This window comes from Etheostoma spectabile, chromosome 5 (genome assembly GCF_008692095.1).
Source record: "Etheostoma spectabile isolate EspeVRDwgs_2016 chromosome 5, UIUC_Espe_1.0, whole genome shotgun sequence".
Taxonomy (NCBI): domain Eukaryota; kingdom Metazoa; phylum Chordata; class Actinopteri; order Perciformes; family Percidae; genus Etheostoma; species Etheostoma spectabile.
Window position 1 is genome coordinate 18,635,603 of NC_045737.1, and position 14,690 is coordinate 18,650,292.

A 14,690-nucleotide genomic window follows, 5' to 3' on the forward strand; every position below is an offset into this window, starting at 1 on the left:
AAACATACTGTTTTCATTTTTACATCAAGATATTTACATTTTTTCCATGGTGAAGTGAGTTTTTGTACAGAAGGATTGAATGAGAACATGAACTACACTCATCAGATATCATTCCATGCTCTTGGGATTAAATGCATAAAAGAAGCCTGAAAAGACTAACAGACTCATGAAACCATTATCCTGGTGGCCATGTCATCTGTCTTCCTCCCAGGACGTGGATGTGAAGGTGGTAAACTGACTGAGCACCGTGCTTTCCGTCGTTGATCACTGCAGAGGGCAGAAAACATAAGTTAAATTAATAGACAGTCTGTGTTTTCACATATTATGTCTATAAGCCCATAACTGTAACTTACCAACTCTGTATCCTTCATTTAGAGATTCTTGCTTTGCCACATTTTTGGCAACAACCAACAAATGTCCTAAGAGCTGAAAGTTGGAAAAAAAAGCAAAAAAAAGCGTTGAAGACATGATTTGCATTGCTCCAATGAAATCAGCTGCTCTCAGAAAACATGAACTGCAGTTGGTTTATTTTAAATGCCAAACTAATAATAAACAAGATGCGACCCTGTTCCTTTGCTTTGTGTAAATATGTTCTGTCGGCTGCATATGGTGACAGTGAAAACAAATAGATTTGATATGCCCAACAACTGGTCATGAGGGTTAGCTGAGAGCTTGCTTTGTGGAGTGGGCATGTCCTCCCAGGGCATGTTCAAGGATTTTCAGCTGTTCCAGTTTTCTCCCACAGTCCCAAAAAAAAAATTATTTTGGGGAATATGTTCAAACACCTGTCACATATGTTTGTTAACTTCTGGTCTGGGGCTTTATTCTTAATGGCTTGGGGAAGGCCCTTTAGTTTCAATTAAGGGAAATCAAATGCTGTTACATACAAGTATGTGTTAGATTGTGGTGTGCTTCTAACTTTGGGGAGACAAAGTTCATGAAGAGATTCTTTTCTTAGTTTGGTGTAAGAACTTAACTGGCCTCTCCAGAGCACCGAGATTGACTCCGTCCAACACCTTTGGCATTATTTGGACAGGCCCTATCTCCCAACATCAGTGTCTGGCCTCACTAACGCTTTTGTGGCTGATATGGAAGCAAATCCTTCCTTAAATCTTTTAGAAAACCTTTTCAAATAAATTGCAACAGATCATGGAATGATGTGCAAAAATCACATATGGGTGTACGTATGTGAATGTGGTTGTCATGGTGTTCACCCAATCTCTCACTCCCAAACCCTGAACAGGATCTGCAGTTATGAGAAAATGGATAGATAAACTTACCTCTACATCATCAGCTTTGGCCTCACTAATCCTGGGAATAGGGACCCTTGGAATAACCAGGAAGTGAACAGGGGCCTGTGGGCTGATATCCCTGAATGCCAAACACTGATAAACACAAAAAGAAAACTTTATCTCAACAATCACATGTTGATTAATCTCCGCCAAATGAGATAACATGTTTTGAAGAGGTTTGTTGTTTACCTTCTCATCTTCATAAATGATATCTGCAGGGATGCTTTTGTCAATCACTTTGGAGAAGATGGTAGGAGCTGGGGAGCCATACTTCTTGCTTGCCTCCTCTGCCAGCCTCACCTCGTCACTTTTGGAGCACAGTGGCCTCTACAGGTCAGAGAGACGCATCACACGGAGAAAATGAAAAGCTTTGAGATGACAGCATGCATACAGTACAAACAAAACAACTTATGGGGGCACACAATAAACCAAACATGTGGTGCCACCAGGGCTGGTTGTCAAAATGCACAGCTGCAGTTAACGAAAAGAAAATGCTTATGAAAATGAAACGATTAATTATTGGAGCAGCTACCTCGGTTTGACAAACACGGTGCAACCGCTTGAGAAGAGGCGTTCTTGTCCCGATTAACTGCGTCCTTAAAATCTGACGAAAAAACATACCAGCGATTCTAGTGTTTCCGAAGTAAATATTTTAAGTTCATTCGTTTTTCAACACGAAACTAACGTTACACGGTCAAAGTCTTTCTCACAAACGAGAAAACTCGCTGCACTTCACTGTACGCGAGTATTTTTTTTTCTAGGATAGCAAAGTCATGTCCCGCCCTACTCTTAATCGGTTTCTGATTGGCTTATCTTGATATTCTCACATCAAGAACCAATCTCTGTTGCCCATGCCTTCACTATCCTGGAATTTCTTTGGCGTATGTTGGTGTTGCCTTCAAGTACTCATTTTTAACGTTTATTTAGCCTGTCCTGAATCACACATTAACATATATACAACTTGTGCCCATTTACATCTAGGCTACTGAGAATAGGCACACAGCTCGGAAGTATGAAGTTGTTTTAAATCAATTCATAAAGGGGTAATTTGAGTAACAATGTTAGCATTAAAATGCAACTCAGGTGGAAAACTTGAGTATAACGTATTTTATTGGCCAAAAGGTTTTCTCATCATTTGTTAGACATGACTTAATTCCTCAGCGTCTCCAATTTTTACACCTGATAGTGTACATTTAGCTTGCTGTCTTATTATGTACATCATAATGTTGTGTTAATCTCAAATTTACGATATTTGTGAATGCGTCGAAAGGAGGCATGTTTGTGGGTACAAGGGTCGCTTCAAGAGCGTCAACGTTTTCTGAAGCTCACTACGATTCTAACATTATATACACGTAAATCATATAATATTGCCATAAACTAGAATGCTTAATTAATTAATTAAATTAATGAACTATTTTTGCGTTTGTCAGTTCATACGTTGATATTTAGCCAACTCACTGTTGTCAAATATGATTACATCTACTGTATTATTACTTATTTTGAACTAGGGGGCGCTGTTGTGGGAAATTGCTAGTCTGACGTTAAATGTCAACAGAAGAAGAGGTCACACAAGAAACATGGCGGCCCGCGCACGACTGCCCTTGCTGTTTCCCAAAAACCTACCGCCGTTCAGAAACCAAAGGTTTGCCCACACCGAGGCTGCGGTAATGGAGCCCACGTATCCCCCCATCGTTCCCTCTCTCACGGCTAAAAGCAAATCTGCCCGGGGGCGACAGGTTGAGGAACAGGTACAGAAGATATGTGCCTCTCCCGTGGAGGAGAAGCTCTCCCTCATCACTCGCATCCAGCGGAAGAAATTTGTGGTATACCCTCAGACCTTTGCACGGAATGCAGACAGATGGTACCAGCATTTTACCAAGACCGCATATATCCCGGGCCTGCCGGAGAGATTCGCCCCGGTCCCGGAGAAGAGGACCGGGGTAGAGGAGGGGGAGAGCTCGCTGCCAGCCGCAGCTCAAACCACAGTACCGGGGATTGAAATTGATGCGTTCGCGGACATCCGCTCCTTGGTTACTCGTGTGATTTTACAAGAGCACTGGCACATGAAGAAACGTAAACCTTTCCTGTACAGAGAGCAGGAGCAGATGGTTGGACCTTTTCTGAGAAACCTAGTGACTGGACTCACCTACAGTCTGGCCAAATACAACCCACTGCTCCCCCTCTCCAGTCTGGGTATGGATCACTGATTTGGCACCAGTAAAACTGTGGAAAATGTAGCTGCTTAAAAACCTTAAAACTGCATTTGGAGTAATATTGTGAATGTGGCTGGTTAGTTTGACATATGGACCAGTAAACAAGGTGTTATCCTTATTTGTACTGACTCAACATCTCTACTCCAAATGTGTGACATGATCGATATTGGTTTGGATAACATACTAACTCACATAATTTCACTTTGGTGCTAAAGCGATTCATCTGCTAGTCTATCAAAAGAAAGTTACATGACAACAACTTGCTAACTGAGTAATCGTTTAAGCAATTTATAAAGAAAAAATGCCAAACATTTGCTGGTCAAGCTTCTCAAATATGAGGTGCTTTGCTGCTTTTCTCTGTTTTGTAATATCGTAAATTGAATATCTTTTGGGTTTTGGACTGTTGGTCAGACAAAAAAAAGTGCTTCTTTTACAAGGGGAAATGATTCATCTAAAAATCAATTAGCTGCAGCCCTATTTCATTTAACAGTAACTGTGGCTTTGGCATAACAAAGACAGATAATGTAAATCTAGGGCAGAGGTTTGTTACAAAAAAAATATTGGAGGTTGGTGTGACACATTTCAAGATAACATGTTAACCTAAATCCTTCACAGTATTTATTTTCAGATCCCAGTAGCAGTATTACCGTATAGTCTTACATGTATTTTTACCACAGACATGACTGTTTAATCTTTGTGAGTCATATTTTCTGTGTTTCTCTATCAGATATTGATCCCCAGGTAAACCTTTACTGGAGACGAGGGCAGAGAATCATCCCAAAGGGGCACCGGAGAGGCCGGCAAGAGCCAACCCGGTTTCAGATCGATGACCAACCGCACAGTCAGATCAGGATAACTCAACAACTGCCGCAGGTAGACATCATTCTCTGACTGCAGAGTTTATGTATTTAACTCTTGTGTTGTCTTCCCATCAACCATGAATTTGTCTTTTCCAAAATAGAAAATCCACCTTTTTTAACTTTTCTGATGTTTTTGTCACTTTTTCTGATTTAAATTTTAGTTTAATAATAGGTTTTACACTTATTCTTAGAAGTAATGGTCAACAAACCTCATTTATATCAAATTTTTACAAAAGTTTTTAGTTTAAAAGGCAGAAATTATGAACTATTTGGCTAATCTAGAATCACAGGATGTTGAGAGGATCACACAAATGTGTATATCCATAGTTCTGCTATAAAACACTCAAATTTTACCCAAGGACAACACAAGGGTTAAAAGAACAGTGTTTTATTATTTAAATACCTGCTGTCGGGGTTTCATACATGACCATATCATCAAATAATCTCAAAGCAAATCATTGCACAGCATTGAAGGAAACAAATCATTTAAACAAACATACAGACACTGAAGGATGATATAAAATGTTACACAATTTGAACATGACACACTTCTGTGACGCATCAGATACTAAAATATCAATAACAGGTTCCATTTAATGTTGAGTATTCATGTGATTTTTGTTCTCATCACGCTCCAATGTTTTAATTTCTCTTAGTTCACCTCGCTGGAGGCCTCTTATGCAGCTGAAGTTCCAGAGGTCACATTTGCTCCCAACCTGATGCCCCTGTTCAGAAGACAGTATGACAACAATATCTTTACAGGTAACATAAGACGGTAGTCACAGCCACTTGCTCTTACCTCATTCAGATTACGGGATTTTTGGATCAGCCCAAAAAATATAAATTAAGCATGTGGTATAGGAGATTAATTCTCATTCTGTTACCTCTTATTGCCACTAGGGGGCCCCAACATGCATCTGTTCAGTGTCATTCAAATACAAAAGGTCTAAACTGTATCACTGTCATTGTCTCCAAGTCCTAGTCTATGAGATGGTTGTTTTTCTTGTTTTTCCTTAAGAGAAAAAACAACCATCTTGTAGACTAGGACTTGGAGACAATGATAATAATATTATGTAGTAATACATACAACTGTAGTCTTGGACTTTTTTCTTTTTTTCTTGTATACTGTGTTCCTAGTAAAGTGTTATCCTGTCTCCATACCTTAATAACACATTCCTTAATATGCAGCAGCAACAAAAAAAATTTATTGTTCTAGCTACAACAATTGATGATTTTCAATATATGTGAATCTGACGATTGTTTCTTGATCAATCAGTTAGTTGTCAATAAAACAGCAAAAAAAAAAAACATTAAAAATGGAAATCACATTTCCCAAAGTCAAGTTAAGGGTATCAGTATTCTTTTTTCTTAAAAACAAACTCAATTAACTGTGATGTTAGACAAGAAAAAGCAACACATTCTTACATTTGAAAGAGTAAGACCAATTTTTAGCATTTTTGCTTGAAAATTGACTTAACCTGCTGATTAGTTCTGCTTAAACAATTGCAAGCTTTTTTCTGGCAAAGTTAATTCCTCCTAGTAGGTAACATGAAACAGTATTCATGATTTTGTATCAGTGTTTGGAGTAACGCATTCCAAAATAAATTTACAAATAAAATCTTGGTGATACTGTACCCGTTTTTTAAGAAGTATTATTTATTATTATTTCCTGTTGCTGTATACATTTGCGAGATGGACATTATTTTTAGGAGTTATTTCGCTGGGTTGAAGCGAGCTGTCCCGTCACTGTTCCCGTGGTCAGAGCCAGAACCAGAGACAACATCTGTGTCCAATCAGGTGACAGTACATCAGGGTGGACAGTGTGTCCCCGAGCTGTTGCCAGATATAAACATGTCGGAAATTAATTTTTAGGCTTGCTACACTTAAACATCATTGCCTTTTATTAGCCGTGGAAATTAACTGATCTATGGTTTTGCTTCACTATTTTTATAGCTCTAGTTAATTGCATATTCATATTAATTATACAAAATATTGTGATGAATCAATGATGTATTCAAGTGGAAAAAGAGGAGACTTTATTGATCCGGTGGTGAAATTCACAAGCTGCCTGCCAAATCAAACTTCTGCTGTTATTATGGAGAAAGTAACTAAAAGTAATGCAAAAATAGTGTAAATCATTACAATTCAGAGACAGTAGTATTGTCATATGACTAATTACTTTCAAATGACAGTAACTAATAATCTATAATATTTTACATTTTGGAAGTAACTTGCCCAACATTGTTTAGTATCAATCATAGATGAAGAATAAAGAAGACAAAAGAGAAGCATTTTCTCCGTAAACCCCTTCTCTCAGGTTTACATTAAACATGTCCTCTTGATCTCATCAACAGGCGCCAAGTTACCAGACCCGGCATGCTACGGTCACACCCAGTTCCACCTGGTGCCCGACCGGTACCACAGAGACCGGATGGCTAGGCAGCAGCAGTCTGATCAGGTGGAGGTCTTCCTCAGAGCCAATGGACTTGCCAGCCTCTTCGCCTGGACAGGAGCTCAGGCCATGTACCAGGGTGAGGTATCAACACAGGAAAGAGACATCAGATGCACCCATTTTTTGATACGTTATATCATTTTTAGTGGTAGATGATTCTAGATTTGTTTTCCTTTTTTCCTTGTACTGAGGGCAAAAATTCTCCAGCTTATACGTATGTATTTAAAATCCAAGTTTACAACATGGAGACTGGTGGCGCAAAGTAGGGCCATCAAGCCTTTTGATACATATTTGCTCGTTCAAGCTTTTTGTTTTATTTCAAAGTCATCATCATGAGCAGGAAGTAGTTTAAGGAAAGAACAAATAATACCTGGAAGAATTTCTTTTGTCCTTTTTTTGATAACAATTCTTATAAATATTAGTCGATCTCCTGGTTTCTTAACATTTTATATACACATTTTTAGTTATGTGTCTGTATTGTTGTAGTGGCAGAAACATCCTAATGTCACCCTTTTTACATTTGTTTACATTTTAACTTTTTTAAAAGGGGACTTTGACTTAATGGATGAATCAGTGTTCATACAAACTTCTCACCTGGGTAGGTTTCTGGAACCACGAGGACGTCACCAGGCCTTTTGTGTCCCAGGCTGTGATCACAGACGGAAAGTTCTTCTCCTTCTTCTGCTACCAGCTCAACACAGTGGCCCTCTCCGTGGAGACGGATGCCAACAACCCCAGAAAAAACCTTTTGTGGGGCACAGAGAGCCTGCGACTGTACGAGAGCGTGCAGGACGGAGCGGTGGTGGGTCTGAACGACGAAGTGGTCAAGCTTCTGGTTCAGTTCCTCGTGAACCAGCCGTAGAAGTTCTTCAAGTTTCTGTTTTTGAAAAAGGCTTGAGTAGGTGTTGTCCATGGCGTTGGAAGATGCAAGAAATCAAAAGAGCTCAACATAGCGGACAAGGGAAGGTTTGTTAGATTGTATAAAATGTAATTTTCAAAAAAGATGCTGTTAAACTGGCTTAGTATTAAAAAAAAAACAACTTCACGATATACTGAAAAGTGACTGCACATAGGGCATTATTGTGCAGACTGTATTTATGCAAAGTAAAATCATGCTTTTCAAATTTAAAATCTTGTGTGTGTTTGTCAGTGCTTCCTACTCTTTCTACATCTTTTTATTCATGCACCCACTTCTCTTTTAAAAGTGTATGACTAATTCTATTTAGCATTGCACTCCTGTTACATTGGACTTAAGAAAAAGGACAAAAATTGCTGCAGCAGAACTAGAGATATCAACTTTTATTCTTCATATTTTTTTCCTTGTCCCTTCAACAAAAGTATGTTGGTGTTTATATAATTATTTTCACATAAGACATGTAGACAGAAAACCCAGTGGCATTTCCCTTTAAGTAAGCTCTGTCTCCATATCCGCTCACACAAAGGCTTGGCAGTTATTCCAGGCAGTGAGTTGTGTAGTTTCAATTTGGATGTTAACAAATACTGTGGTACACCTTACAGGTTAAGTGCAGGCTTACAACTAAAGACAGTTGAAAGACAATCAGAAAGTCATGATTTGGAGAAATACCACCTTCTGATACATTAAAATTAAAAACAAACATCTGCATATAGGATGATACATCTTGATATACACATTATACTAACATACAGCATGTTAGGCACATATTACTGCAAGGACAAACTAGAAAGGGACAAAAAGTTATTGCAATCAGTATAAATAGGTAAGTGTATTTTAAGAGTGCAAGGGACTGCTCAAAAACCATAATGCATAGGCCTTACCAAAAGTAAAGTGGTTTAACTTGTTACCCAAAAGAAAACCCACTTCCTTTTTGAGAAAGAGGTGTCAACAGCATAGCGATACATGGCAGTTTTTCCACAGGAAGTGGGTGCATATAAAGCTGAAACAAGGAAAAAAATTAAAAATGCTTTGCTCTTTTAGCTGTCACAACAGCACTGTCATTTACAAATTAAAAATACATCTTCCAGTGTTACAAAGTTCAAATTTAAATCTAGAAAGGCTACTTGTGTGTGAATTAAAGGTATGATTATTAAGTGGTGGTTACTGCACATTCTTTTGTGAACATACTCAAATAGTTGCTGAGATATTGCTTTACAGCTCTGCAATTCACATCTTGAAACAAGCAAACAACAGATTTGAAAGCATATAAAGATCTGTTGAATTTGCAGTTTTTAAACTTTCCGCTGTCTCGTTGAAGACCCTTCCTCCGGTTTATTGTTTTCTCCTTGTGTCCTGATGAGGGAATGAACATGTACATCATGAAAACCTACAAATATAAACATTAATAAACTTCCAAAAAGTATCTTTAGAGAATTTAGCACCATAGTCATGGTACTTACAGTGTGTTAGTTTGGTCATTCATCTCTTTTCCTGAGAATAAGGCAGATGATTTCACGTTAAAATACAACGTGCAATGCACACAAACATAAGAGGATCCGTATGGCGTCTGAATACCTGCTGTGTAGTTTTTCTTGGACTGATATCTCTCGTAGAACAGAATGGCGGCGACCAGAACGATCACCTCGATCACGATGGCTATGAAAGGTTTCAGAGGCTCCTTAAAGTTGATGACCTTTAGCAGTGGTGGAAGAAGTGTTCAGACTTTTCACTTAAGAAACAGTAACAGTATGAGAAGGAAAAAAATACTCCATTACAAGTAAAATTACTGTATTCAAAACCGTCCAGGAGTATTGTCAACTATATGTACTTAAAGTAAATAAAGTAAAAGGTCCACTATTTTATTGTATGGGGTGTTTAAGGTGGAGTTAGTATTATCTAATTCAAATGCACTTAAGTCTTTGGTTCCCAACCCAGGGTTCAAGCTCCCTCCGAAGGTCACACGATAAATCGGAGTGGTCGTGCGAGGATTAACACAGTAGAAAAGAAGAAGATGTTGGAGAGTTTTATGTCTTGGGGTTTCAAACTGTTGAGCAAAACCAGCTGAAAAGGGGAAATCTGTTTTTGGTGAATCTACAAACAACTAAAACATAAAAAGTGACCCATAGCAGACACTGCATTTTTTTATAGTGGTGAGAAGCACTGGTTAAACTTATTTAGTGTATTTCTTTAAGGTAAAATCTCGAAAGGTACAAGTAGATACATTTAGTTGAGCAAAAACCCCATGTTTCTCTTAAAAATAAGTACCGGGATACATCAACTACAAACACTCATAATTGTACTTAGGCATAGTATTTGAGTAAATGTACTTCCCACATCTGACCTTCAGCTCCACAAGGCCCATCGTGGTGTTGATGGAGTACACCGCACCGCAGTAATACAAGCCTCCGTCAGCCTCCGTCAAGTTGTACACCACCAGTTTGGTCTTCCTCTCATCGTTTTTGATTTCATACCGAAGAGGCTCTGCAGCAGTGAAGATCTGCTCCTGGAACAAATATCAGTCCAATGAGGTCATAAATGTTTTTACACTGTAAATGTATTGTATTTTCCATCAGATGTTGGCTTTCACAATCTCAACAACAGAAATCTCACTTAAAACCACACACAAGAAGGCTCTGTTTATCTCACCCACCTTGTCAGTACCATTTGCTTTGTACCAGTTCCAAGTGCTGGGCTTTGGTTTGGTTTCCTCCATTTTACATGCAATCACCACCGAGTCCCCCACATAGCTGACTATTGGTTTATCTCGCACCTCACCCATGTTTGGAGCTGGTGGACAACAAGGAAAGAAAGCATAATTTTAAAAAAGCACCCTTTAGAGCACCCTTTAAACAAATACTCTGTGTAAATACATTAAATTAATAATAATTAAGCAGGAACTTAACAAGCTGATAAGATTACATGCTGGCTGATAAATGTAAAATGCAGCAACATCATGTACAACTTAGTAAGTGATGGGATCTTTACCTGCCAAAACAAAGTCTATTTTTGCCTCACTTTCGAACATGCACGAGTAATTTCCGAGGTTTTTTACAGTGACGATGCTGAACCTGTGAAGCAAAAATAGATACAAAAACATAATATGTTAAATATAGGATGAATGTTATTTTAAAAAGTCTGTAGATAATATGTGGCTATTTCATCAAAACACGACTATTCTGCAACAAAATGTGTTGATGTCATTTATAATTTCACAAAAAAGCAGTGGCAGCAATTCAAAGTGCTTTGCTTTCATGTTAATTAAATTTGAAAAAATACAGTTTTGAGACATACAACTTGAGTTCTCAAGCTGCTGTCCATTAAAAAAATACATTTGTATTGGCATGTTATTTAATATTTTTGTAATCACTATGTACACATGCATGGATTTGAGTTATCAGCCAATTAATGGGTGACATAATTTACATGTACTTACGCTCGTTTGAGATTATACTGATCGTTCTCCAACTGCACTGTGAGACGGCTGTTCTCAACTTCATCCCCATCTTTTCTCCAAAACCCAGTTATGTTTGGTAGTTTGTTCTGATTACCTGTCCAGGTACACTCCAGTGTCAGATTGACAGGGTTCACCAGTTCAACATTCTCTGTGTGACTTTCACCTGCGTGGAGAGTTGTGGAAGGAATAACCCATAACAACAACAAAAAAACACATCTCAGCCATAATACTATGTTTTACAGCTAAATTCTTTTTAAATGTACCTTTGAGAACAACGCTCCTCACATCTGTTGGCAGGATACTGCTGATGGAAACCAGTGGCGGGGGCGTTGGACCAACTGTCTCTGACAGTAAAACAAATAGTTATTTAAACACACACCAACTTGAACAAAAAGAACAAAAAGTTATTTACTTGGGTGTTGCTAAATTGTTGGTATGGTATTCCTAAATGGTCGCTAGAATATTATTTATCATTGAAAAGGCATTATGGTTGCTATATGTTTAAAGTGGTGGTCAGGGTTTTGCTAGGTGGTTGCTAGGGTGTTGCCAGGGTGTTCATGATGGTTACAAAGGAGTTGCTATCTATATCTGGAAGTGCTAAGTAAAAGACAACTTTTCTTATTAAACACGTTTTGTGTCTTGCTACATTTTTGTTAGAGTCATGATATAGTTTGCTAGGAGTCTGCTCCATGGTTACTAATGTAATGCGTTGCTTAAATGTTTCCATGGTAGTGGCAGCTAGAGTGGTACCGTCCGTAGCGGGAATTACGACCCACAGGAGCATTTTTTTTGGTCTCATATCTCAAAAAGTAATGGTCACAGTGTGAAATGTCATTAATATTGTGAGACTGTTGCAGTTTGGTTATGTTTAGGCAACAAAACTACTTAGTTAAGTTGACGCATGCACGCATGTAATCTAGTTGTGTTTATTCTATAAAGTTGAAAAAAACTCCCCATTTTCATTTTTGTAGCACAAACCCTGGTCTCCAAGGTAGAAGTCCTGTATTTGACCCATCCACTATCCCTACCTACCCGCTTATGCAGCATTTGGCAATCCTGTACTTCCAGCTTTGTTCCCATCATGATAACTACGGCCACAACTAGTAGTGACTATGTGTACTTGATACATATTATTATATATTTTAACTCTTTTCATGCAAAGAGACACAGATCGAAGTTCGTGTTGTCATGATGAAGAAAATATAGACAAGCTAAAACAACCAAAAACTAAAATAAATAAATACATAGTATGCTACCGGTCAAACGTTTGGGGTCACTTAGAAATTTCCATTGCTCTTCATTGTAGACAGAATACCAGCTCAGATCAGCTGCATGTTTTTTTTTTTTTTTTAACCAGGGCAGCAGTTTTCAGATCACATTATGTGCTTACATAATTGCAAAAGTGTTCTTTGGTGTTTTTCTAGTTTGTGTTTTTTACATGATATCAGATTAGTGAACAGAATGTGCCTTTGGAACATTGGATCAATGGTTGCTGATAATGGGCAATGTAGATATTGCATTGAAGATCAGCCAGCCACTCAGATCAGCTGGTCATCTGTCTATAATGGAGTGGTATGGGAATTTGTAAGGGACCCCAAACTTTTTACCGGTAGTGTACCCGATATCTAATGTAGAAAAAGGACAAACATATATCTAAAGAAAAATCTCCTTTATCAATTTTCTTGGGTTTTATAATAAAAACATATACAGCTATAGTCTTTGAAAATTAACATATTAACCATACTTCACAAAAAGATAAAAAACAACTCTTGCGATCACCAACATCAAGGCAAACTGCGCAGCCACAGCCAAATGTAAATGTATAGCAAATATTGAACATTGTGCTTTAAAATGAATTATCACTTTGTCAAAATAACAATCTCTATAATACCCCTGATGATCCCAGCTATATAATATACTTTTTCTTTTGCATGACAGTATTTATTTTTAAATTCTTAAATAATTAATTGCTTTTGGTTTCATGTAGAGTTTCAGTGTCCCGTGATAATGTGTAAATGCTGTCTAAATGCTGTAATTTTCCAACCTGACATTTTATACATTGACTATCGGCAACTTCAAGTCACGGTAGATACAGTATTACATGATGGTGTGGAAATCCTATGAAATTTTCTTTTGCTTTTCCCAAGGTTACAGACCACTGAGTGGCAGAACAAGGTTTTAACACAACACACAGTCAAAATTAAACCCAAATAATAATTTACTTGTATTGATGTGTCTGCAGAAGACGAGAAGCAGGAGGATCTGAAAAAAGAGCTGCTGCCAGAAGGATGACATGATTATTTCCCTTCTGTTCTCTCTGTTTCTTACTTGTTCTCTACTCCCTCTGCCTGCTGCATCATCTAAAAACCACCACCCACCCCTCCTTCCTCAGCTGCAGCTGACGCAGCCATGATATCACCCTGCAGCCTGTGGGTGGCCGACTCCATCCATTATTCAGAGGGGGTTCATATCTTGATGCTGTGTTGCAGTGTACTGTCTTGCACTGTAATGCGAGGGCAGACCATGCTGAAATTAACACTCCTGGTGCTTTGAAGCTAAAAATTGCTTTGTGTAATACAAGATGTTGTGCTATTATGTTTATGTTGCATTCTGCAAGATTGTGTTATGTGAGAGGACATGACCAGCCAGCCCTCATTAAATCAGCCAGGAAGGGAAACGAACTACTTTTACTATAGCTGATTGCTTTTTTTTTTTTTTAGAGCATACTCTTAAATAGGAAATTCTGTTTAAGTAGATTTTAGATAATGTACACTATGTTAATAAAGGAGAGTAGATTTGAAAAAAGATCATTTTCTTAGACAGATTTCATCAAAAGTAATTTCACGTATACTTGACTTACTGTGCTTCCGTAGGATACTCCAGCCCTCTTCCCACCCCAAGAAACAACCCATAAGTAATATTTATAATAACACTGAGTTTAACACCCTCATGTATTGAATCCTGGATGCACATGCTATAAAAGGGTCAAATGCACCATTGATATGCACACAATTACACACGGTTCTCACATCTCACTCTGTCCTTCGATTGAGGTTATTTGTAATCAATTTCTTCACTAGACTAGGTGTGCTCATACAGTTTTTGTACCATTCTCTAGTCTTTCCACATTAAATTATTTCTAATTACTAATTTCCTTCGTCTTTACAGTTATTTGTCAACTTATTTTTATGCAATTTCCTCCAGTTTCTTAATAAGTTGTTCCTCTAATACTAACAATTATTACTAACCTCATGAGAATAATTACTGCATAAAAGCAAAAAAAGGTGTTGGCTAGTTTTCTGCTCATTCTGTATTATGCAGGGTTTGGCTGTTTTTATCACTGTGTGGGGCATTCTGACACAGACAGTTTTTTATGTAAGGCGATTAATACAGCATGTCCCACATTGTCACATGTAGAAATGAATATACATTAGGACTGGGGAGCAGAATGTTATGCCTGTGCTTACCGGCCCACAGGGTTTCATGGTGAACTAAATTTACTT

The 14,690-nt window shown here is 38.0% G+C and overlaps 3 protein-coding genes across 3 annotated transcripts; 1 reads left to right on the plus strand and 2 right to left on the minus strand.

The window, feature by feature from the left end:
* Nucleotides 1–27: 27 nt before the first annotated feature.
* Nucleotides 28–2,094, minus strand: hint2 (histidine triad nucleotide binding protein 2). The gene is made up of 5 exons (XM_032515563.1): nucleotides 1,825–2,094; nucleotides 1,482–1,619; nucleotides 1,281–1,385; nucleotides 354–426; nucleotides 28–267 (listed from the first exon to the last, which is right to left on the minus strand). Exons 1-5 carry the CDS (start codon nucleotides 1,909–1,911, stop codon nucleotides 176–178), a joined length of 495 nt encoding a protein of 164 aa, XP_032371454.1. The 5' UTR covers nucleotides 1,912–2,094; the 3' UTR covers nucleotides 28–175.
* Nucleotides 2,095–2,821: 727 nt separating this feature from the next.
* On the plus strand, nucleotides 2,822–7,943 carry mrps30 (mitochondrial ribosomal protein S30). Its single transcript, XM_032515529.1, has 5 exons — nucleotides 2,822–3,485; nucleotides 4,233–4,378; nucleotides 5,022–5,127; nucleotides 6,720–6,896; nucleotides 7,420–7,943. The coding sequence occupies exons 1-5, from the start codon at nucleotides 2,870–2,872 to the stop codon at nucleotides 7,677–7,679; spliced, it is 1,305 nt and encodes a 434-aa protein (XP_032371420.1). The 5' UTR covers nucleotides 2,822–2,869; the 3' UTR covers nucleotides 7,680–7,943.
* A 157-nt stretch (nucleotides 7,944–8,100) lies between these two features.
* On the minus strand, nucleotides 8,101–13,719 carry emb (embigin). The gene is made up of 9 exons (XM_032515551.1): nucleotides 13,410–13,719; nucleotides 11,451–11,531; nucleotides 11,167–11,350; nucleotides 10,719–10,801; nucleotides 10,384–10,520; nucleotides 10,075–10,236; nucleotides 9,309–9,426; nucleotides 9,194–9,224; nucleotides 8,101–9,086 (listed from the first exon to the last, which is right to left on the minus strand). Exons 1-9 carry the CDS (start codon nucleotides 13,480–13,482, stop codon nucleotides 9,026–9,028), a joined length of 930 nt encoding a protein of 309 aa, XP_032371442.1. The 5' UTR covers nucleotides 13,483–13,719; the 3' UTR covers nucleotides 8,101–9,025.
* Between the last annotated feature and the right edge of the window lie 971 nt (nucleotides 13,720–14,690).